Genomic DNA, 23,222 nt, shown 5'->3' with positions numbered 1-23,222 from the left:
TCTGCTGGTTGCTTGCTCCTTTTTCTTTACTTGGCTTCTTTTTTCTAGCCAAAATACAAATTCTAACAGTCTATTCAGTAGGACCATCAGCTGTGTATCCACCTGACTTCTGCCCAACAAAACTGATGGCCCCAAGCCCATCTATAAAGCAAGAAATCCCACTTATTAAACCTGACAGGGCACACCTGTGATGTTAAAACCTTTTCTGGTGACTACCTCTTGAAGCTCATCAAGAGAATACCAAGAGTGTTCAAAGCAAATGGTGTCTACTTTGAAAATATGTTTTATATTCTAGGTTCTTCAGTTGTTTCACACTTTTTTTTCGTTAAGTATATAATTCCACATGTTTTCATAGTTTTGAATGCTTCAGTGTGAATCTTCAGTTTTTATAGTGATGAATTTACAAAAAACTCTTTGAATGGTGTGTGTGTTTCAGAGTAGGGATCTTGCTGAAAAAAAATCTGCTTATACTCTACTATATACAGTGCTCAGTTTTCTCCTGCTCTATAATATGCTGCCTATTGACCAGGCTGCAGAGTTTCCTTTTAATCCCCTGATGGGTATATGAGGTGAAACAAGGACACCTTTATGCATTTGTATTACATGCTATTGCATTATTTAACTACAACCCTATGGGTGAACACTATGTGTTTTTTTCTTGTTTGCTGTGTTGTTTTAAGGAGGAACCATTCATTAGAAAATAAATTTTTTTTTTATTTTATATTTTGTAATTGCTTTTACAGAAAGACTCACAGTTTCAAGTGAAGTGAACATGTTCTGTTTTAACTCTTATTTTCTTTTTTGTATTTTTCAATGTATTATAAGATAATTCTTTGAAATGCCTTGAGGGGCACTTTTGTGGGATTCTCTATTGGGAGAATCTTAGGTTTTCAAACATCTTTGCTGTGAAAAAAATGCATTAAAGACCTCAGTTATATGAAGCAGGAGCAGTTAAAAAATTTTTTCTAGCCCGCATGGTTGTGGAGATATCAGTCCCAGTATCTAACCTTTGTAATCTGTGTTTGGTCAGAGAGGAGGAGCTGGGGCTAGAACTGGAGGCGTGTGTTGTGCTAATCTTCTCTTGCTATCCAATCTGCAGCAGGCAATGTCCGAGAAGCTACTATCAACAGTTGTGTGCTGTGATCTCTCTATGCTCATCTAGAAGCTATGTTCACACACATTCTGCTGACATTTGCATTTACATCACAATTACATAAACAGCTTTACCAAATTGTAATGTAAACAGAATTATATGATAACAAGATGTAAATGTGATATGAAAGCAAACTCGATGTAAACTAATTCGAAATTATACCTCAAAATAAATGTAAACGTAAATTTACATTACAATACATTTGTGCATGCATGACGTGGTGTTTGCGCTTACATTGCATTTGTGGCGGCTGCGTTTACGTGGCATTTGCGTCACATTTGCGCATGGCTTTTGTTTGAAGTTACATTCCATTTGCATCTATGTTTACGTGGCGGTTGCATCACATTTCTGTTTTTATGGTTACATCGTATTTGTGTGGAGTTTGCATCAAGTTTCTGTGGCGATCACCTCATGTTTGGTTGTGCCGCATGCATGCTTCTCTTTGCTGTTTGTGTTTAGATTCCATTTGCATTTTATGTGTCCTTTGCTACTTGTTTCTGTGACATTTGCATTCCATTTGCGTTTACGTGCCGTTTGTGTTTAGGTGGCACTAAGGCTACCGTAGTACGGTGGGCATACATCGGCGCTGCGGAGAAGAGCAGGGGATGAGTGCTGCTCACCCCCGCCCCTCTCCATAGGGAGATACGGCGCCGTATCAAGGGAAAAGATGGGACATGTCCCGTGCTCCCGTACAGGGCCGTGAGCCCATAGGAGTGTATGGGGGAAGTATATCGGCCGTATATACGTCCCCCATACATGTGTGTGAATGTAGCCTTACACAGCATTTACTCTTGGCATTTACACTTGCATTTCATTGCACTTGCATAGTTTTTGTTTTCTCATTGCATATGTCACATTTGTTTACATTTACATGGGGTTTTTATTGCATGTGTGTTTACACTGCATTCATGTTTCCAGTGTGTCTGCGTCCCGTGACGCAATTTGTTAAATTGCGATTTTGTGAGCATTGTGTAAGCACAATGTTACCTCATTATCAGAATGTGAACATAATGTATAAACGCAGCATCTAGATGAGCATAGAGAGATTGGACAGTATCAATGAAGAGTAGAACAACACACCCATACAGCTCCTCCTTTCAGACAGAACACCGATTATAATGATCAGATACTGGGTCTGATCTTGGTATCCATTGGGGCTAGAAAGAAAATTCAATGAGCCCCTGAATCTGTGTAGCAGTGGGTACAGAATGGTATGGCAATTTCCACGTGTGGAGTGGTAAAAGGTCCTCTTTAAAAATGACAGAATATGATGAGAAATCTTCCCCATTTTATCGGTCCTAATTTTTCTGTGGTAAACCACATAAGAGAGTTGGACATGATATTCATGTGAATCAATAGAGAAGTCTTTTCCATATTTGTTATTTTTACCATCTTTCATCACACCAATAGTTTTTGCTCCAGGATCTTTGCTTCCTTGTGATTTTAAGATTTTTTATTTTTTTTTTTTAACGGTAACCACAGGCAAATAACACTTATGAGAAAGCCTTTAGTGCAGGCAGAAGGCCAGTAACTGCCTATTGACCAGCGATTTGGATTGCTCCCTGCTGCATGGCATGTTCTAGGTGTTGTGGTGTCTGCAGCATGCCAGTAACTAAACTAAGTAGTTTATCCACTATGGCAAATGTGGCTTTTGTCCGACTGGTCTTAGTTTCTAATATTTTTGGTCAGGTTAAATTATGCAAACCTTGTCTTCCTTTTTATATACAGGTGTCATCATCAGACAAATAGCCGAGTATATCAGTGGATCATTCAAACAGAGGGAAATAAATGGTCAAGCCATGTGCTCTATTGATGTCTTATTAAAGTTTAATCTTCTGTACCAAGTGCTGTTAGAGCAGCAGTGTAAAGGATCGGTGCCAGAGATGCTCTTTATACAGATTTCATTTCAGAGCACCTCCTTAAATTAAGGGAACCTATAGTTCCCGGGTCTTACCTCATTTATTTTAATGAGTAGCTCTGCATGATAGTATTGAAATGAGTCAGCAGTCCCTTATCCCCCCCACACTCTGAGTGATATGTGCAGGAGGCTTGTTTACCAGTGCGCAGAGCAGGAAGAGGGTGCTGCAGCCTGACTCGGGACAGCTCAGGAACACCCGGATGACTCAATTCACAGGATTACAAAGCAGAGTGGGTAAATTCACAGGAGCCGCTGACTCATTCAATATTCTCGTGTTGAGCAACTCACTACAGTGAATGGGGTAGGGCCACCAGTTTGGAGGGTTAGATCTGCCCGACAGGTTCCTTTTAAAGGGCATCTATTTAATGGAAATGCTTCATCTGTAATTGTATGAGACGGTCTCTAAATATATGCCAGTTTCTTTTGCAGTTTCATCATGATGATTTTACTCCAGTTATTACAATCAATTGGTCAAGTTCTTTTTTTTTTTTTTTTTATTATTATCATATTGTGCAATGTGTGTATGTATATTGTTTATTTTTGTAGTGCATCAGACTAACCTTTCATGTGCGAGGGCCTGGTTTACTGTAATAATTTTCTTTTACCAGGTGAGTTATAGTTTGAGGTTCCTCTTCTAATCTTGCTGCTTTTAATTTTTCATTGCAGTTGCCTCTTGGTTCATTTCACCACTGCTCTCTGGCCTGATGTCTGGTGGTCTATTTTTGTTGATTAGGTTTTTCATCTTGAATAAGGTAAATCGTTTCAAGAATGCATCACTTGTGTGCAGATAAAATGTGTTACTCAGGTTATTAAATTGTTACCTCCATGCAAAGGTTCTGTACTCCCCATCTAGTTGTGTTTTATCTTGCATGGTACTTGCGTTAATCAAATAACTGCAGAAAAAGCATAATAATATGTACCGTATATACTTGAGTATAAGACAAAAATTGTGCTGAAAATTCCCTACTCAGAGTCCTCACCTATCCGACGCCCCAGACAGGTCCTCTTCTTGCTTAATGTGCTCCAGGTCAGCGACGTGTATGTGTTGGAAGCTTTTCAATCTATGGTAGTGTACATGAGAAATAACTTTTGCCTTGTATGTGGCATTTTAAAGGGAACCTGTCATCAGAAATTGACCTAAACCACTAAGTATGTTGCTAAGCAGCTGAACACATTCCATGGCATGTTTATTTCCTGACCCAGTGTGTTGGCATCATTTAGAAAGATGATCCTACACAAGGAGACATCACTAACCAGATCTCGTAAAGTCTGATGCACAATGTCAATCACATAGGAGGATGCATTCAAACTCTGCCTCCTTGACTTTATAGACCCAATTTACATCTCACTTCAGAGTTGATTCTCTGGATGATGCCACCACACTGTGCCGTGAAAGAGCCAAAAACTAGAAGGTGTTCTGCTGCCTGATAATATACTAGTAGTGGGATATTAGTTTGATTGCTGATGACCGGTTCTCTTGAGGCACATTTCCCCTCACCAGGCACCATCTCTATTAGTTTTCACTGAGACTAATGAATGGAGACTAACTGCTATGTTGTTTCTAATTCACCCGAACCTAAAATGTATCGGTCCTGTCCGACACCTTGCATTTATATTTATCCCTGAACCCCTTCATGCAGCGGTTGTACAGGCTGTTAGATTGTCTTACCCTGTTCTTATCAATCCTCCCTCCTTCTTCTGCTTGATGTAATCATACTTCAGCAGGGGAAGTTTCAGCACATAATGGGAAGGGAAAGTGCTCTCTGTACAGTCTATTATCATGTGAGCCACGCAGCATGGCGTGGCTCTGAGAACCACATAATTTAATATTAGAAAGAAGGAGGCCATGGATAAAAAATATAAGATTATTACTACAGTCACAATCCAGGAACAATGAGTAAGGACCAGTGGACACTGTTGCTGGAATGCATAATCCTGCTCTAAAATTTAAACTGAATGGGTGACTTGTATTGTGGCCCGGTCCAAAATTTTGAGTGGAAATGTTTATGCTGCAGAAAACAGAAGTTGGTTGTATGACTCCAACTTTGCCAGCAGATGGGTAAAGAGTGGTTGTAGAAACATGCAAGTGGGAAGGGGAGCAGTCGAAGTTGGCCGCGGGGTGTTTTTGCCTCGAGCCTGCACACTTTCTAAAAACTTGTAGACATTCACTGCTGAATGTTTGCAGGTTTTATCACAGAAATTATGCTATACTTGGTTGGGCAGCCGCCCAATGGTTTAATCAACAGGTCTAATCCTCCTGATGTATCTGCTACAATGGGGACATCGCTTGCATCATACACTGATGCAAGATAACTTGCACCGCCCCCACCCCCCTTCCCATTAGCGTGTCTACATACATTAGGCTATACTGTGTATTTATATAATAACACAGCAATGACGTCTTTTTGTAGTAAAATATTTTTCTATGAGCAGTTAACATTATTAAGCAATTTTCACGAGATTAGCCTCAGCATGTAAGACACATTTATGAAAACTGCCCATTGCATAGTCATAGGTCACAAACTTTGTATAAACCACACGTCTTTCGCCGCATGGTACAGAAAGCAAGACCACATAATGTATAGGCATTGTAGTGCATTCACTTAGCTGAAACGATAGTTGTGTGAATTCGCGTTACACTTGGATTTTTCCATCTTTGTTGTCTCATCCACACACTGAGAAATGTTCTTGCTATGTTTTGCAGGAAGATCCCGTTCCCAATGGACTTCGGGCTCTCCCAATATTTTATGCTGCTACAATAGCGATTAATGTGTTCTCCATACTTTACACTGGTGCCCCATGTAAGTAACACATTGCATGTATTGTTGAAGATCTGGGAAATCTGGTTGTTCAGAGTTTTTGCCTTAGTGCAGACAAACAATCGCAAACCAATTGTGCGTCTTAGTCGATCATATTGAAAGAACAGGCTGAAAATGATAACATAAAAATAAATCTCCATTCGTGAAGAGCAGAACTGTAAAAATTTGGGGTCAGCATGAAGGAATACAGTATTTTCCCCTGAAAATATAGTCTTCAGTTAAAGTAAACTTATTGGTGACACATATTGTTTGCCTCTTTCCCGAAAGATTAGGATAGTGTATCTATGATCAAATAACCAATGTTTATTTTAATTCTTAGAAGTATAAGCAATGAATGCATAAATGAAACTGTTATCTGATCAGTTGTTGTAATATTTTGATTTCTTTTTTCCTTTTTAGTGCTAGGACTTCAGACCTTTCCTGTGTGGGCCACTGCATTATTATCATTAGGCGTTGCCATTTTATTTGCTCTGATAGTGTGGTTTTTTGTTTGCCCATGGATGAAAAAGAAAATAGCAAGTATGTTGTGTTTTTGTTTTTTTTCTTGGTTCTGTTTTTACAAAAAATATTCCAAATATTGTTTTTTTGTATGAAAATGTCTACACCCAAAATTCTTGAAATGCTCATGTCACTTAAAGCCATATTTTCACCAGAAATTTTGTGAATATAACTTTTGAAGAGACTTATTAATTTAGTTGCATTTTAGTGTAGAACCAACCGTAAGTTTGAACTTTCCACAAATTTGGTTGACATAAAACCCGGTCCTAAAAGGCAGTTAGTGATACCACAATGCAGCAACAATCAATATCAGATTAAAGGGGTTTTCTTATCTGGGTATTGACATTCAATTTAATTTTCCAAATGTACCGTACATACAATTCTTCATAAATGTACCCATTTTGATGATAATTTCCCATAAATGGAGCTATGTTCTTTGGAAACGGTGAACAGCTGTCCCTGGATACCACGGATGCTGGAGTGATTTTATATGCAAAAATATTTGTTTGTGCAAAGTCTGGGAGTTGCCTCATGTCCCACAGCCACCCTGTGGTAAAGAACGCCGGATCTAGGAGGAATCCAACCCATGTCTGGTCACCGCTGCCAGATTGTGAGGTTGGTTCTATTCAAGGAGAGCTATCTTGTTTCTAAGGGACCACATGGGTACAATAATGGGAAACTCTCTTTACACAGAAACATTTTCTTTTTAATACCATGCAGAAATGTGTATGTATATGAATTCAATGTGAATGCCAAGATGCGAATACCCTTTTAAGATTCTTAGCTGCTGTCCCTGGCCAAATGTTCCTATGACAGTGTGGAAGTGGTAGAGGTTTTATTGGCCTAGTCAGCTTCGTCGCATAAAGTGATCTATATGTACCCCTTGATAGGAAAATTCTTCTTCCCATCTCTGTTTATATACCGGTAATTGGTACATCCAGTTTAAAACTGTTCATACCTTAGAAAATATCAGGTTCAAGTCACAATTTCTATGTGAGATGTAATTTTACATTTTTCATCTTAAAAATAGTGTGGCTTCACAGAAAGTGTGTGAATTAAATCTGCATTATCCACCTACCTTTCTATGTTTATATTGTCTAACTCTCCATGATGGATAGCTGGGCACTGTGTGTGAATGAATGTTCCAGAGAGATTACGCATTTAATACTTTGTTTATAAAGGTCGATTAAAGAAAGAAGCATTGTCAAGGATATCTGAGGAGAGCCTTGATAAAATTCAAGATGAGGACTCTGCTGTCTTTAAAGAGTTGCCTGGTGCAAAGGGGAATGATGAAAGCGTAGTTCCCCTTACTAGCGCTACCACTGAAACTGCGATTGGATCAGAGACTGTAGCAAATGGAAGCACAAGGGTGCCGTATGGTATGTATCTCTTTCTGAAAACTAAAAGAAAATCACAACAGAGATATGTACTCCTGGTAAAGATTTTGGTGGAAAATGTATTGTTGTCTTGAAGTATAAAAACGTATCATTTTATATTAGGAATAGATTTTGAAATGTAAAAAAAAAAAATTACCAAAGTAGTAATGTTTTGTCATTGTAATAGCAGGGGGGAAAAAATATTATAAAGCATGAAGTGCCGGAAAAAATTTTTTTTTTCTTTCCTTGTTTAAGAAATTGCATGTTAGTCCAATAATTTATTATTGTTGCTATTGTCTTCATGCTTCAGAGAATTTGTATTTTATTAATGAACAAAGCAGGTAATAATGGTTAACTCGAATATTCCATGCTCATCGTAAAGGAAAGTCGAATGTTAGGCATATTTACCATGTACCTTTATCTACACTATAGATTTGCTAAAATAAACAGACACTATTGATTTTCTATACATTTTTAATTGATACCTCTTGACAAACCTTCATCTATATGCAGAATTTTCCCAGAACAGTCTCTGAATGAAAATATATATATTTTTAATTCACAGTCTACAAATACATTGTGATAACTGCGTAAATTTGATCTTTCAATTTAATTTGCTTGCAATGAGTTGATATCCCCTGTTATAATCTTGTGACGCTGTAATAACCCAAACACATTTCATATAGTAATTATTCATATTTTAAGACAACCTTATATTTTAAATACCCAGGAATAGTCAGTTTTTTTTTCTTTTTAAACTGCCCAGCATAGGACATCTACCACCCAGATAAAACTATATGCAAATGAGCCTGCGGGGCTCCAGGCTCTATGAATACCTACAGACAGTGGGGCCCTTTAGGCTTATATGCATACAGTCCTTCATCTTGGTGGTAGATACCCTTTAAGTAAAGAGCATAAGCTTTGGTATCCCTCACTAAGCTTTCTTTGAATGAATAGTCCATTTACAAAAATGTAAAACTTTTATATTAATTCGTATTACTTTATAACTCCGTGTGAGGCCTGATTTATATATGCTTACTGACTGATGTCTCCTCGCTATGCTAAATGGCCAGATAAAACTGCCCCTGCCTCACTAAATAATTGGGGTAAATTTGCATATATCTAAGGTAATTAAAGTATATAACTTGACTTTGCAGCTGCAGGAAACTTTGACTGGCACCATAGGAAAGGCCATTACTTTGGGTAGCACATGCTGGGGTCTGGTTTGGTATAAAACACTTGACGAGTGTCTTTAAAGTTTTAATATGATGCATAAATTATGCTGATTTATGCTGAATCCTATTGTGTACCAATGTTACTGCATGTCTTTTGATCTGAAATGTTTAGATTTCTTCTTTTGTGCCTATTTGTGTAGTTATTGTGCATTATTATCTTTTTATAGGAAGAGCTGCTTCAATGACAAATGGCTCTATAAGATCTCCCTTTTCTAATGGTACGTTTAGTTTTGAAGGCCACAACATGAAAAGTGATGTTCATGTGTATCATACAGTACACAAGGACTCAGGTCTGTACAAGGATTTGCTGCACAAAATACATTTGGATAGAGTGACTGATGATCGACCTGCCCATGAAAACAACTACAGGGTGCTGAGACGCAACAACAGCTACACATGCTATACAGCTGCTATTTGTGGCATGCCTGTACACTCAACGTTTAAAGCATCTGACAGTGCAACTCCAGAGGACAGTGAAAAGTTAGTTGGGGATACTGTGTCTTACTCAAAGAAACGCATACGGTATGACAGCTACTCTAGCTATTGCAACGCTGTAGCAGAGGCTGAAATTGAGGCGGAAGAAGGTGGTGTAGAGATGAAGCTTGCTACAGAACTAGCAGATACAAATCCCCCTCAGGATGACTCTTTGGAAGAGGACAAGGAAGAGAAAGACAAATCGGAGGTCCACTTACTTTTCCACTTTCTTCAGATTTTGACAGCCTGCTTTGGATCGTTTGCTCATGGAGGAAATGATGTCAGGTAAAGGGTGCTCCATTGTCACGTAACATCTTTCCTATATTTCTGCTACTTCTATTGTCATGGTTCTGTGTAGGAGGCAGTACATCCTTTTTTGAACCAAACTTTTTTTGTTAGCATGTGTATCTAATATCCATAAGATATGTCATAAATGCATGTGACCACTACAACCTCTGTACCCACTGAGAGGGACACATCAAGACTCCCATGGATGTAAAAGTGTAATAAGAGTCAGTGCCTTCTCAGTTTCCATGTATAATCTGTGTCTAGCTCTGGCCACTAAATGGCTTGCAGGTCATTCATTCTCCTTTTTCTCCTCTTGAATCTGATATTCGCCCTTCATTTATGGTGGGCTCGTAAGTTTCACTATCCAAAAATCAGAGTGGTGCTTAATTGAAGTGGCAAATTTTATGAATTTCTTCTCTTAACCCTTTTAAAATCTGTGGGAAAAAACAACATTGCGTGAATGAGGCCTTAGTATTGTTATATTAGGCATATCTGAGGTAAAATCGCTCTCTCATTTGAATAGTTGCTGCTGTCATTTCTGCTTGCCTTATACAGTGGAATCCAAATAGATGCTGCTGGAACATAGGGACTGTCAGAAACCCTGGCTGCAGATTTTTCCTGGGTCAAATACCGTTGTGTGAGACATTCCTAATAGTCAGTAAAGCCTGAAAATGTTCTGTAGTGCTTTACAATTCAGAGGCTACACATATAAATCAACTTGGACTGAACTGGGTAACAAGCTAACAACTAGTCGTACAATAGGAGAATGGCCGCAGGCACACAACCGTATATGGTGGCTTGCAGCTAGCTCCAATTGTCCACCATTGACTTCTATTATGCATGGTGCAGTGAGGCCACCTGTCTCCACCCAGGCTGCAAATAGCTTAAAATTTACAAGATCTTCAGCAAACAGTTGTGTGCATGAGGCCTAACGCCATACTTGTAAGTGCTAAACAAAAGCTCACACTTTCTTGTGGATTTCCATTACAGCCTGCCCAGCCGGCCCCCAGTAGTATACCGCCTGCCCAGCCGGGCCCCCAGTAGTATACCGCCTGCCCAGCCGGGCCCCCAGTAGTATACCGCCTGCCCAGCCGGGCCCCCAGTAGTATACCGCCTGCCCAGCCGGGCCCCCAGTAGTATACCGCCTGCCCAGCCGGGCCCCCAGTAGTATACCGCCTGCCCAGCCGGGCCCCCAGTAGTATACCGCCTGCCCAGCCGGGCCCCCAGTAGTATACCGCCTGCCCAGCCGGGCCCCCAGTAGTATACCGCCTGCCCAGCCGGGCCCCCAGTAGTATACCGCCTGCCCAGCCGGGCCCCCAGTAGTATACCGCCTGCCCAGCCGGGCCCCCCAGCCGCATACAGCCGGGCCCCCCAGCCGCATACAGCCGGGCCCCCCAGCCGCATACAGCCGGGCCCCCCAGCCGCATACAGCCGGGCCCCCCAGCCGCATACAGCCGGGCCCCCCAGCCGCATACAGCCGGGCCCCCCAGCCGCATACAGCCGGGCCCCCCAGCCGTAACAAAAAATAAATAAACTTGTATACTCTGCTTATACACGAATATATACGATAAATACAGAAGGTCTTCCCCTCCACATAGCTAGCCTTCAGTGTATGGAATGGAAGCTTCTGTTATTTATAGTGTTATTTATTTATTTCCACTATAGATAACGAAGGGGCACCATGGACGCTGCTGAATGCAAGTGTGAACTCACAACTTTTTATTTATTCATTTTTTTTTTAACCCTCTTATGAAGTCGAGGTAAATGTGTTTTGTCTGCTTTGCCGTGTGGATCTACAACAACATTTTTCTTTTACACAGCAATGCCATTGGACCTCTTGTTGCTCTGTGGTTGATTTACCAGCAAGGTGGAGTCATGCAAGATGCTTCTACACCAGTCTGGTTGCTTTTATATGGAGGAGTTGGTATATGCGCCGGCCTATGGGTATGGGGTCGAAGAGTGATCCAAACAATGGGCAAAGACTTAACCCCAATTACACCATCCAGGTAACGTAGTTGTTAAGTATTCTTTTAGTTTTTGACAAACCCAAGCTATTTTGCAATTATGTTGTCAGGTTTTACCAAACAAATCTATTTCTCGCTTGTAGTGTATATAGTCTATTGCATTTTATGCTGTAAAAAAGCAATCCAATAACTTCAATTTCTGTAATATACAAATAAGGAAATAAATCTTCTTATGGGGTTTTCTGGGTAATTGATTGAGGGTAATTGATAATGATGACCTTTCCAGAAGTCGAGCAGAAAGATTCTGGATTCCTGGAAACCCTTTTAATGTCCTATTCTGTCATGAAAATAATAACCCAGAAATTTCCTTTTATGTTTAGATTTTAGTAGCCATAAATGCAAAATTGCTTTATAGTACTTATATTATCCAGTGTTTTTTCTTCTCCCTCCGTTTCTTCCTAAGCTACACATTTTTGCCTCCCCCGCGCTCCCCCAATAATGAACATTTTATGGCATAGATCCAGAGAAATGTGCGAGGCTGAACCCAGTCTCCAGTGTTTGTGCTCTTTTCATAGAATTGAAATGATGATGTTCATCATGGTAAAAAACACTTTAAAGAGTTAAGTAACAAACGTTTTATTCCTGCAGCCAAAGTTATCTTCTCCTCCCATCATAGTGGCACAGTTTTGCTGTAAGCCAAAAGGTTTGACAGTACCAGGCATTCCTCCATACTGCAAGACTAACATTGTAGGACCTTTTTAAAATGGCATTCAGAAGCATATCAGGGACACCATTCAGAATATCCAGGACACCCCTAGTAACAAAAAAAATTCCAATAGTTTAGATGCATTAGATGCACATTGCACTTGCAGAAATATCTTCTTTCCAAAAGACATTATATAAGTGACCACGGATAATTGCACATTGCTATCTTTCCTATTGTCAAGTACAAAGTAGCACTATATTACACTGTCTAGTGGGGTGGCCTTGTGTAGCTCACAATGTCTATCTGTAAGCGGTAAATAGGTCCTTTAAAGGAAACCTACCACTTGTAGTGGCAGGTTTCTGATGGAAATACCGGGCACCAGCACAGGGTGAGCTGGTGCCGGAGCTTATTTTTCGTTAGTGTTTTAAACCGCGGTATCGCGGTTTAAAACACTTTTTAAACTTTATAGCCGGCGCATGGAGGTGCGCGCTCGGCGCTTACCATGCCCGCGGCTCTCATTCACTTCCTATGTAGCCGCGCGCACGGTAAGCGCCGAGCGCGTACCTGCCTGCGCCGGCTATAAAGTTTAAAAAGTGTTTTAAACCGCGATACCGCGGTTTAAAACGCTAACGAAAATAAGCTCCGGCACCAGCTCACCCTGAGCTGGTGCCCGGTATTTCCATCAGAAACCTGCCACTACAAGTGGTAGGTTTCCTTTAATAATTCTCTATAATAATGATACAATTCTCCCATTGTACAAATGAAATTCTATGGCCATTTTTAACATTTTACATGTGCACAGAGATCAATCTTTACTTTCTTCTTACAAGATAGATTATTGATTGAGACTCACATCTGTTCAATGTATAAGTTCTGTAGATGTGTCTAAATGCAGGTGCCATCTTAATATTAAACAAAGGAGACAAATGTGGTGGGGGCTGGCATGGGGCGTTTCCACCCCTTGCCTAAGCGTTCGCTGGATTTCACGCAAAACTATGCCAAGTTGGCCCGCCAGATCAGGAGGCCGAAGCCTGAATGTATTATATTATGAAACATAAAAATAGATTAGGATAATAACAATTTCAGAATTAGAATGATTACAATTCCAGATGTGGATTTTATTCAGATTTTTTTTTGGGAGGGCTGGGTTTTAAGCGTTTTGTGGGTATTCATGTTATTGGTAATTTCAATTGTGTACTATTCAAAGTTATACAGTATATACCTGGAAAGGCTGGTGTACCTGCCACAGTGGCTTATGCTCATCCAGTGTGTTTAGGGGCTAAACTCATGAGTACACATTGTAATTTGAGCACAGCTTAAGTGTCACAGACTTAGGTCATTTTTTTTATTTTTATTTTTTATACCCAGACAATCCATTTAACTTATTTGTAATCACTGTAAAATACTATTAGCCAATTTTCTATTCATGCTTTGCGTCAGATGGCAGAGTGCAGTGATCACTATTTGGCTCAATGTCTGTGGGAATGAAATAACTACAGCTGCCTCTCACTCCTTTTCAATGAGAGCCGCAAATGTAGCAAGGTCTTCCTCCTGAAAAGTTTCAATAAAGGAGCATGCAGCCGCTTTGACATAAATACACCAGCCCTTGGAGGTTGAAGATGAAATTAATTTATGCCGTTTTTATTGTGACGTTATCTTTGAAGTCTTTTACTCTTGATAAGTTTCTAAGGAAGATGTGATGGTGCACATTTGTGCAACATGCTCTTTAGTCCTGTGATTGAGCTGAGATGTCAAATTCCCTGCATTGTTTTCCTTATAATTGAAAAGAATAGGTGTTTCTCAATCTTCTCTTTCATGAAGCATATGATTGCATGCAATCTGCTCTTCTGTTTTCACTGGAGCAGACGGAAGGCTATTCTGGTAAGATCGATTGTGTTGCCCTTTTACGATGGGTAACAGTATTGCAAACAAAATGTGATTATCAAGTGTTTTCTTATGCTTCCTGCAGTGGATTCACTATTGAGTTGGCTTCGGCGTTCACAGTTGTGGTAGCTTCCAATATTGGACTCCCTATCAGTACCACACACTGCAAGGTATGCCCTTTGCATGTGACTGCAGCTGGGGTAGTCAAGGCTATCCATTCGCTTTACCTACGGTTCAGATCAGTGTTTACTGGCACATGTTATTACAACCATATCATGCTAAATATGAGAAGTTACTATGCCCTCATTATTTCATCAGGAAAAGTGGGTGCTCTAATAAAAGTTTTTGCGTCATCCACTTTGTTTTTGAAATAAGGTTTTTCTTGCCCTGCACTAGATGTGCCACTAAAAATTGATCTAAAGCGGGTCACTTACAGAGCCTCCTCCTATCCCATCATCTACCATCTCTCCTCTGTGCACGGCATGTGGTTTTAAGCAAAGATCTTTCAGCCTTCAAACTGTCTTCTGTTATTTTCTTTACCCACAGTGGATTTTGCGTTGAAGTAATGTGTGGGCTAACTGTACTATTAGCCTCTAATGTTGGTATACCCATAAGCTCCACTCATTGCAAGGTATTGGGTTTGCAGTGGTAAAATAGAAAATGCCTATGTATCACAATCCATAATATGAATTAGGATGCCTATTATTTACTTCAGTTTTCTTACATTTGTTTTGCCTGCTCAGTTTAAAGGAGTTGTCCACTTTCAGCAAATGATATGGTTTGTGTAAGAAAAAGTTAGACAATTTGCCAGTATACTTTCTGTATCAATACCACATGGTGTTCTAGATCTTTGCTGTCCTTCTATAGAAAGCATCTGTTTACTTCCAGTGGGTAGAATACTGTCTATGTGATGTGATGGACACGCTGGTGCATGAGCAGTTCCTTTCACACAGCTCCTATTACTCTCTTTGATAATAACGGTTCGTGCACATGTATGCCCATCACATCACATGGGAATTAAACAAATCTTTCAATAGAAGGACAGCAAGCAGATATCTAGAAAACCTTGAGGAATTGATACAAAGTATTTTGGAAAATTAGATAATTTCTCAATTATTTGTAAACCAAGCACATTGTCATACTGCTGTGTGCCCCCTCTTGCAGGATCTACTTCTTTTAGCTCTTTATGCAGTTTTTTAAAGGCTTAAGATTATGCAAATGAGCCCGATGGGCTCTGGGCTCCATAGGTGTTAGTCGAGCCTGGAGTCCCTCAGGCTTGGTTGCATATTTTTTTTTTTTTTCTTAAAAACAAGAGCATATGAAGCTTAAAGGACAGTGGATCCTGCAAGAAGGGGCATTTACCTGGTATGTCATTTTGCTTTGGTTTACAGTCCTTCATACTGGTGGTAGATGTCCTTTAATTTTAAATTAAAGATCTAAAAAGTGACCTTCTTTCTCAACACATTTGCTACAAATGTTTAATGCATAGTTAAAATACAGAAGATTAAGATTTCCTTCTTAATTCTTAAGGATAAAGCTTAGTAGTTGCACACATTTTATGTGATTTGCATATCCAAAGCTTGCAGTTCTTTTGGTTTCTGCAGATTACCTGGCTGCATAAATGCCTGGATAGAACCAATCACCAAGCCATAGTGTTGCGTTTCTAGCCGAATGTTGGCTATACTAGGAAAGTCCAAAAGTAATTTCCCTGGAATGATGCCCGTCCTAATTTTCTGATGGATCATTCCATTTTCCTGAAACCCCAAAAACCGTGCTTATTTGAGTCTACCTTTGGACACGTTACAGATCAAAATTGACATTACTGAGCATGCTTATTACAAGTGTAAATGACTGAAGTCAAAATTATCAAATGATTAGTTTTCTGCACAACGCAGACTTGTCACTAATTCATTCCATAACTGCTTCTTTTCCTTTCCATTACTAATATCTAACGAACTTCTGCTTAGAATCAGACGTATCTGTTTCTTATAGAACACCTCTTTAGTTGGTACCACTTCTCTCAGCATCCCATGGAATCATTAGCCTAATGGACTCTGAACATTATTTCAGAATTTGATTTTTTTTTTTGTTTGCATACCCATTGGTGTATTAAAGATGTAGCGCCAAAGGCAGTTATTTAACCATTCATGGAAAAAAATTGTAGTACAGCCATCGTTTAGATGGTTCTGTCACAAATTGTTATAAAACCAATTTATATTAAGCCTCTTTTTTTTTTTTTTTTTTTTTTTTTTCCCCCTTTTCCTTCCTTTAATATCCGATGAAAACATAAGGTTGGCTCTGTGGTGTCAGTGGGCTGGATCCGCTCACGGAAAGCTGTGGACTGGCGTTTGTTTAGGAATATCTTCCTGGCCTGGTTTGTGACGGTTCCTGTGGCTGGTCTGTTTAGCGCTGGAGTAATGGCCATCCTTCAATACGGCATCCTACCTTATGTCTGATCTAATAATCTCTGACTACTAAGGCAACAATCCAATATTAATATCCTGTACTGGAAACCACACAAAGCTACAGCAATATTACAAGCCGCTTGCTTCACCAACAATGTGGAAACTAACAATCCCTTCTACTTAGAAAGGCATCATCATCTTGATGTAATAATTTTGCTGTATATAATGTATGTCAAATTGGTGATATGGTGAGACGTGGCTCATTACTTATATTTAAATAAATATATATATATGCGTATAGTAGGTTACACTACCAGAGCATTATAATTTGGGATGGGAGTTATTGCATAGCCTTTTATATCTAGATAAAAGCTGTACATAATGTATTATTTTTGTGAGGGTGCTTTTTTAATATTGAAAAAAAAACTAGTATAAATTATCAAAGATGCCCACATCTACTTGATAGACATACTGTAAGTCACAAGCGAGGTACGGGGATGAGTAATTATACATTTTGTAAAAATAAAGTTATGATGGAATTTTAAGAAGACTGGAACAAATATACAAAAGATGTGCATAATTTTTTATGACAAAAGTTCAAGCCCAATACATAGATTTGCTTGTATTATAATCTGTTTGTATATACATTAGCATACTTATATTGGCACCTTTCCCCTGTATGTGCTTAAAAGGATTGTGTAGTAGAGTACCAAAGACGGTAGTATACAAGTCACATTTTTATGTGTCAATGCTTTAACAATCTGCTTCTGCTTCAGGCCCTTAGAATCAATCACACATTGTGCTGTAATGAAACCAGTTTGTGTGGCACAAATATATATTAAAAAATGGAGCAGTCCCCCCCCCCCCCTCCCCCCCACTCCATTTTCATAAATGAATTGTTTTGCTCAGGATCTCCCAACAGAAGATCTTTGACAATTACTGATGTACCACATTGGTAAAAACAAAAATAAATCAATACATCCCACACCCCTACTTCAGTGTACTAAGCCAGCCGTTCACATAACCATTGCATCCACTGCACAGCACAAGACTGCTGAGGCAAGTGAATGCCTCCTATGGCCATGTGAATGCTGTATGGCATAGGAACAAAGTTCAGCATGGTATTTTTCTGTTGAGATTGCGTTTTTTTTCAGAGGACTAAACTATAACATTATGCTTCCTTAAACTTATTGACTCCAGTATAAGCCTAGGGTGGGAAATGCACTGGTAATGAAATGCCCCTGCAATGTAATGTCCTGTACCAGCCCCCCCCCCCCCCAGCAAAGAAATTTTTTGCAACAGAAAAACAAACTTACATACTCGCCTTCCAACGCAGCTCCTCTTACTTCTCTTTACTCTGGAATTGAGCGGACAGAGAAGTATCAGAAGGTGTGTATGGAAGTGTTTTTTTTAATACACTCGTGTATAAGCCGAGGTCCGGTTTTTCAGCACTTTTTTTTTTTTTGTGCTGAAAAACTGCTTATACACCAGTATGTACGGTATATGAGAGCTTATTATCTGCATGAAAAATTGTGCTTTCTAGTGTCGGTATTTAGTCATCCATACTATTTACTGGAAAGCTGTGGAAAAAATATTCCAAATGCAGTTGATGTAACAAAAATCGCTGTTGTGCCATTTTTGTACAAGAATCGTAATTACGGCTTTTACTAATTGACCCAAATAACAGTCGGTAGAATCGGGTAGACACTAAATTTTGTATATTTTTAATGTTTTAATGCGTACATACATACCTTTAGAAAAAAAATTTTGCTGTATCACCACATTCTGACACCAAATTTAATACTTTGGTATATGGTGCTGGTCATGGTGTCACTTTTTCGCTGATGAGCTGCTGTTTTTCTTTCCTTACCCCCTATATGACACTGTATGGTAATAGTCCAGCGCACATCATATTCAGATTCTTAATTATCATAATGGCTGAGAAATTGAAACTTGTGGATATGTTACTGCAAAGAGCATTCATACAGAGGGTCAAAACGTTTCAATTTACTTTCGCTTTATGCTGCAGATTTCTTTTTTTTAGGTCATTAAGATTTATTAAAATTCAATCACTATGCAGTTTGTGTTTCTGTTCTAAGAACTAAATATATTGTAGTATACTTTTCTGTACATTGTAAAGAGTTCGTTCTCTATTTTTACCTGTTGCATATTTTCCCAATTCTACTGCCAATTTGTTTGTTTCATTGACATATTTTTCCGGTCAAGACATGGTCTTCAACCATTTTGTCAACTATCATAGTTATCCATTACACTGGTCTCTGTTAGCAGGTAGACCCACCTAAGCTCCTCACAATGTGGCTGCTTCAAACAAAGGCTTTCCCTCCAAAAGAAACAAGTGTGATTCGTATGCAGGAGGCAAAATTCTGTATTGTGTCACAAACAGCAGTCCTGTGTGTCATTGTATGGTCATGATAGCATCTGCTTTCAGTTTTGCTGCTCAGTCAGCTCATACATGAACCCATAGAAATAAATGGGAGCCAAAACAACATTTGTGTGCATGAGGTCTTGCAAAGAAGACCTGTCTGCTTTACTGTCAAGTCTACTTTGTATAGTTGAGAGTAAAGCGTTAAATGCTTGCCTTGTCCTTGAGTATTGGAGTATTTTTTCTTAAAACTCTGGTATTCTTCCTACAGAGGTAGGGACATCCCCCACACCCTTCCTTCACAAAGCTAGGAATGCCTCGTTTTATTTTATTTCTTCATTTTTAGGAGAAATAACCAGGGCAGAGTTTAAAAAAAATGCAGGATACACTATGAGGAATACAATTTCCAAAAAAAAAAAAAAAAAAAACAACCTGAGGGCAAGTTCTGTTTAAAACCTAGATGACATCGACCGCGTACAGAAAATCTATCTGCTGACAGAATCCAGACACATTTTTCCTTAAGCTTTTCACATAAAAGTGACTCCTGAAAATATGTATACTCTCGCCCATTAAAGGATTACACGATGAGAGTCATGGTGAAGATAATCTTAACCCAGGGGCTTTGCGTCATCTCATGTTACAGACAATGGGTTACCCCAATTGGCATAGTCTTTTGTGGACAGGAAGTTTAGTCTCTATATTCAGGCAATATGCACTGTTGCTATGGTGCGGTCAGCTTTGGAATTGGATCAGCTTTAGCTAGTCTACTTAAAATATGAACTCTGTACTTCAAGCCCCTAATATTTTTAAAGGTCCTATTGGTTAATAAACAGCACATAGGGTGTCTTGGGGAGGCATTCCCTTTAAAGGGAACCTACCACCATGGATCTACCTATGAAGGTTGATCGGGCAGTAGGTGCATCTGTAGGACGTGAGGTTAGGCCTTTTAAGGGCTAATCCTCAAGTCCCTGCAATATTTTAATAACTTTTATTTTGCTAATATGTACATTTTCTTAACGGGCTACTAGGGCGTGGAGTAGCCGCACCTTGTAGCCTCAGCCCTGGCTACTTCACGCCCAAGTAGCCTGTTTGATCCGCCTTCCAGATAACTTCGGCACAGAGCTCCTCATAGCTGCACGCCCTCGTCCGCTAAGCCTGCCGCTTGCACATACACAGTTGCTCCGGCTTCGGAGCAGTGACTGCGCAGCCGGCAGGCATCACGGACAAGGTCACGCACCTATAAGGAGCTGTGCGCCAAATTTGTCTGGTAGGCGGATCAAAGAGTCTACTGGGGTGTGGAGTAGCTGTGCCGTGTAGTCTCTGCTTCAGCTACTCCACTCCCAAGTAGCCTCTTTAGAAAATGTACATATTAGCGAAATAAAAGTTATTAAAATGTTCCGGGGACTTGAGGATTAGTCCTTAAAAGGGCTATCCTCATGTCCTACAGATGCACCTACCACCCGATCTACCTTTTTATAGGTAGATCCGTGGTGGTAGGTTCCCTTAAAGACCTAATTAAATGGCTTGTATGTTAACGATTTAACATATTTGAAAAGGAACAATTAAAATACTTATATTTAAACCTGCTCTTGAAATAAAGCGCACACTGAAGCATATTTATGAAATGGTCTACAAGAAAATGTTTTTTACATAGTTACATTTTTTCTTATCCCCGATCTCCTTTTGTTGAAATTGGGTATACGAACTGCTCTGCTCCAGTCATTAGTGGCAAAGGTCATATGATGGTATAAACATTGATATCCATATTCTTGACACTGGTTTTATATGGTAGCTAAGGTTTTATATATTCCCCAGTAGACTGCAACTAACCATTCACGTAATACTCAAGCTTCAGCTGCTTCATGGTCGGCTTTTCTTCTCATTAGCATTCTGCCATGGGGGAGAATAAGTGTATTGTAATTGCTGTATTTGTTACATATCAGTTGTTCAGTCTCCAGAAGTTGCATCCCTGACAATTTTATACAAAGTTTTTATACATCAGCATCCTTTTATTTTTAATAAAATTGTTTTCTATAATTACACATTGCAGTTCAGGGGAGGGTGGGTGGGGTAGCTAATAGATCATGTGTCAGTAGAATGCTATGTAGCACTTGGACAGTTCTTTAAATGTTCACTTTAAGAAAGGTGTATCAATACTGCCATTATTGTCTTCCATTTTGATTTTTTTTTTTAATCTAGAACTTCATATTAATGTTAAAATGCTGCTATCATTTCTTTTCTCTTTTTTCATTGGTACATTTTGTGTTGCTGGCTTTGCCCTCTTTGTTTCATATTTTTTTTTCTTTTTTTGTGTTATTCTGGCACTTTCACTGGTCAAAAATAAAGATTGTTCAGTTTTTACTAAAAACAATTGCTGTAAGACTGCACAGTTTTTATTTTATGGTGTGTTAAGAGTTTGTACTCCACAGTACAGCACATAAACGCAAACCCAAAGTTCCGTGTGTGGGGGTTTTTTTGTTTTGTTTTTGGTTTTTTTTTCAAGCATTGTCACTGGATGCTAGCTGCTGAAAATTGAGCACACTGACTTAGTTTGCCTATAATATCTCTTTGTCCTTTTGTGCTTTTTAATAGTCATGTGAGTATTAGTCAATCTGTAGATAATTTGTATGTCAAATTGTGCCATAAAGCAGCTTGCACTGATCATGAACCAGCACAAATTCTATATAGTGTTTCAGGGAAAGGTCCTGCTCGCATCTAAATGTTAAGATTTGTATATGTGTAATGTGTACGCACATGGGCTGCTGAGTGGATATTATTGAAAGATACAGAAAATAATATGACCATTGTTTGTAAAGTATATCAGAATATCTAACCTACAGCAATTCTGAAATTGTGTGATGCATATATGTATTAAAAAGGCAAAATTTATTTTATACCATGGAAAAAAGGAAACTGAGAAATAAAACCTAAAAGCTTACTCCAATGTGTGTTTTGCATTCTTTATGGGTATTAATGATTTTGTAATGAAGTTTAAAATGCAGGTGTGCTCTCTGGCTAGGCAAAGGTTAATTGACTTGTATGTTTATTTCTAGAATTTTATTTATTTTTTTATCTAATAAAATGCTGAATTAGAAAACGAGTCCGTGTTCCAGCAAAATGCAAAGATTCTTCTGTTTCATTTCTTGATTTAACTGCATCTCTCTTGGATGCTTATAACCCCAATACATGTGCTGGCATATCCCTCTATATCAGTGATGGCGAACCTTCTAGAGACCGAGTACCCAAACTACAACCAAAATCCACTTATTTACTGTGAAGTTCCAACACGAAATTTTAAGCAATAACTTGTTGCTATCTGTTGTCTTTCAATCATATTGACCCTCTGAGGCCATCAGTACAGTTGAAAGAAGGAACACCAATACAGACCCTCATTGTAGCTTCTCTCCAGGGAACTCTGTAGAGAAAGAATAGTGGGTCCAGCAGGATGACCTACAAAGACATTGCAGTTCTGTCAAAACCTTCTCACTTTTCCTGCAGTTCCAAACCGCAAATGAAATGTCTCTTTAAAACGGCATCTTTTAAGTTGCCTGGGACTGCAGGTGGAGTTGGTCCTATTTGGTGAACTCTGTCCTGGAGCGATGGTCTGAGTGCCCACAGAAATGGGTCCGAGCACCTGTGCCATAGGTTCGCCACCACTGCTCTATATAGTAGAGGCAAAGCGGTGACTGATAAACTGAATTTCTTGTGCAATTGGCCATCAGTGAAGCGACTGGTAAAGGGGGGGGGGGGGCTGATGAAAAATAAGCTAGATGGGCAGCAGAGTTATGGTAGACTCAAATTGGTGTGTTTTTTTTTTCACCAGTTATTTTTGACTGAACCCATTTTGACTTATAGAGTCATACTGATTGATTTTGCTTTTTTTCTTCTCTCTGGCTTCAGTGATTTCTCACTTGTGCCTTACTGAACCATACTATTCAATGGGTTTTTTTCACGCTTGGGTTCTAAATTGACCACTTATCAGTATAAAAAAAAAATAAGTGTGAAAAAACCCATTGAATAGAATGGTTTTCTCTTCCTGACTTCAGTGATTTACCTTACTGAACCAATCTGCATGCAACCATAATCCAAAATAGCTTTAGTGAAAAATCACTGATGTGA

At 39.2% G+C, this 23,222-nt stretch overlaps 1 protein-coding gene across 5 annotated transcripts in view; it reads left to right on the top strand.

Annotated features, from left to right (window-relative positions):
* SLC20A2 (solute carrier family 20 member 2) overlaps nt 1-22,041 on the top strand; it is a 75,262-nt gene extending 53,221 nt beyond the window's left edge. For 3 of the 5 annotated variants that reach the window (XM_072114372.1, XM_072114368.1, XM_072114379.1), the window contains exons 4-11: nt 3,738-3,823; nt 5,776-5,872; nt 6,290-6,409; nt 7,570-7,767; nt 9,167-9,758; nt 11,582-11,767; nt 14,401-14,485; nt 16,607-22,041. In XM_072114372.1, the coding sequence (XP_071970473.1) occupies nt 3,738-3,823; nt 5,776-5,872; nt 6,290-6,409; nt 7,570-7,767; nt 9,167-9,758; nt 11,582-11,767; nt 14,401-14,485; nt 16,607-16,771 (1,529 nt within the window). In that variant the 3' untranslated portion in view covers nt 16,772-22,041. Of the gene's footprint in view, nt 1-3,737; nt 3,824-5,775; nt 5,873-6,289; nt 6,410-7,569; nt 7,768-9,166; nt 9,759-11,581; nt 11,768-14,400; nt 14,486-14,861; nt 14,947-16,606 lie in introns of all 5 variants that reach the window. The other 2 variants (XM_072114382.1, XM_072114388.1) reach the window with 2 other exon arrangements.
* Nucleotides 22,042-23,222: the final 1,181 nt, after the last annotated feature.

The sequence above is a fragment of the Engystomops pustulosus genome, chromosome 1, assembly GCF_040894005.1.
Source record: "Engystomops pustulosus chromosome 1, aEngPut4.maternal, whole genome shotgun sequence".
Classification (NCBI taxonomy): Eukaryota; Metazoa; Chordata; class Amphibia; order Anura; family Leptodactylidae; genus Engystomops; species Engystomops pustulosus.
The sequence above is the reverse complement of the archived record's forward strand: the minus strand, read 5'-3'. Positions and strand labels throughout refer to the sequence as shown.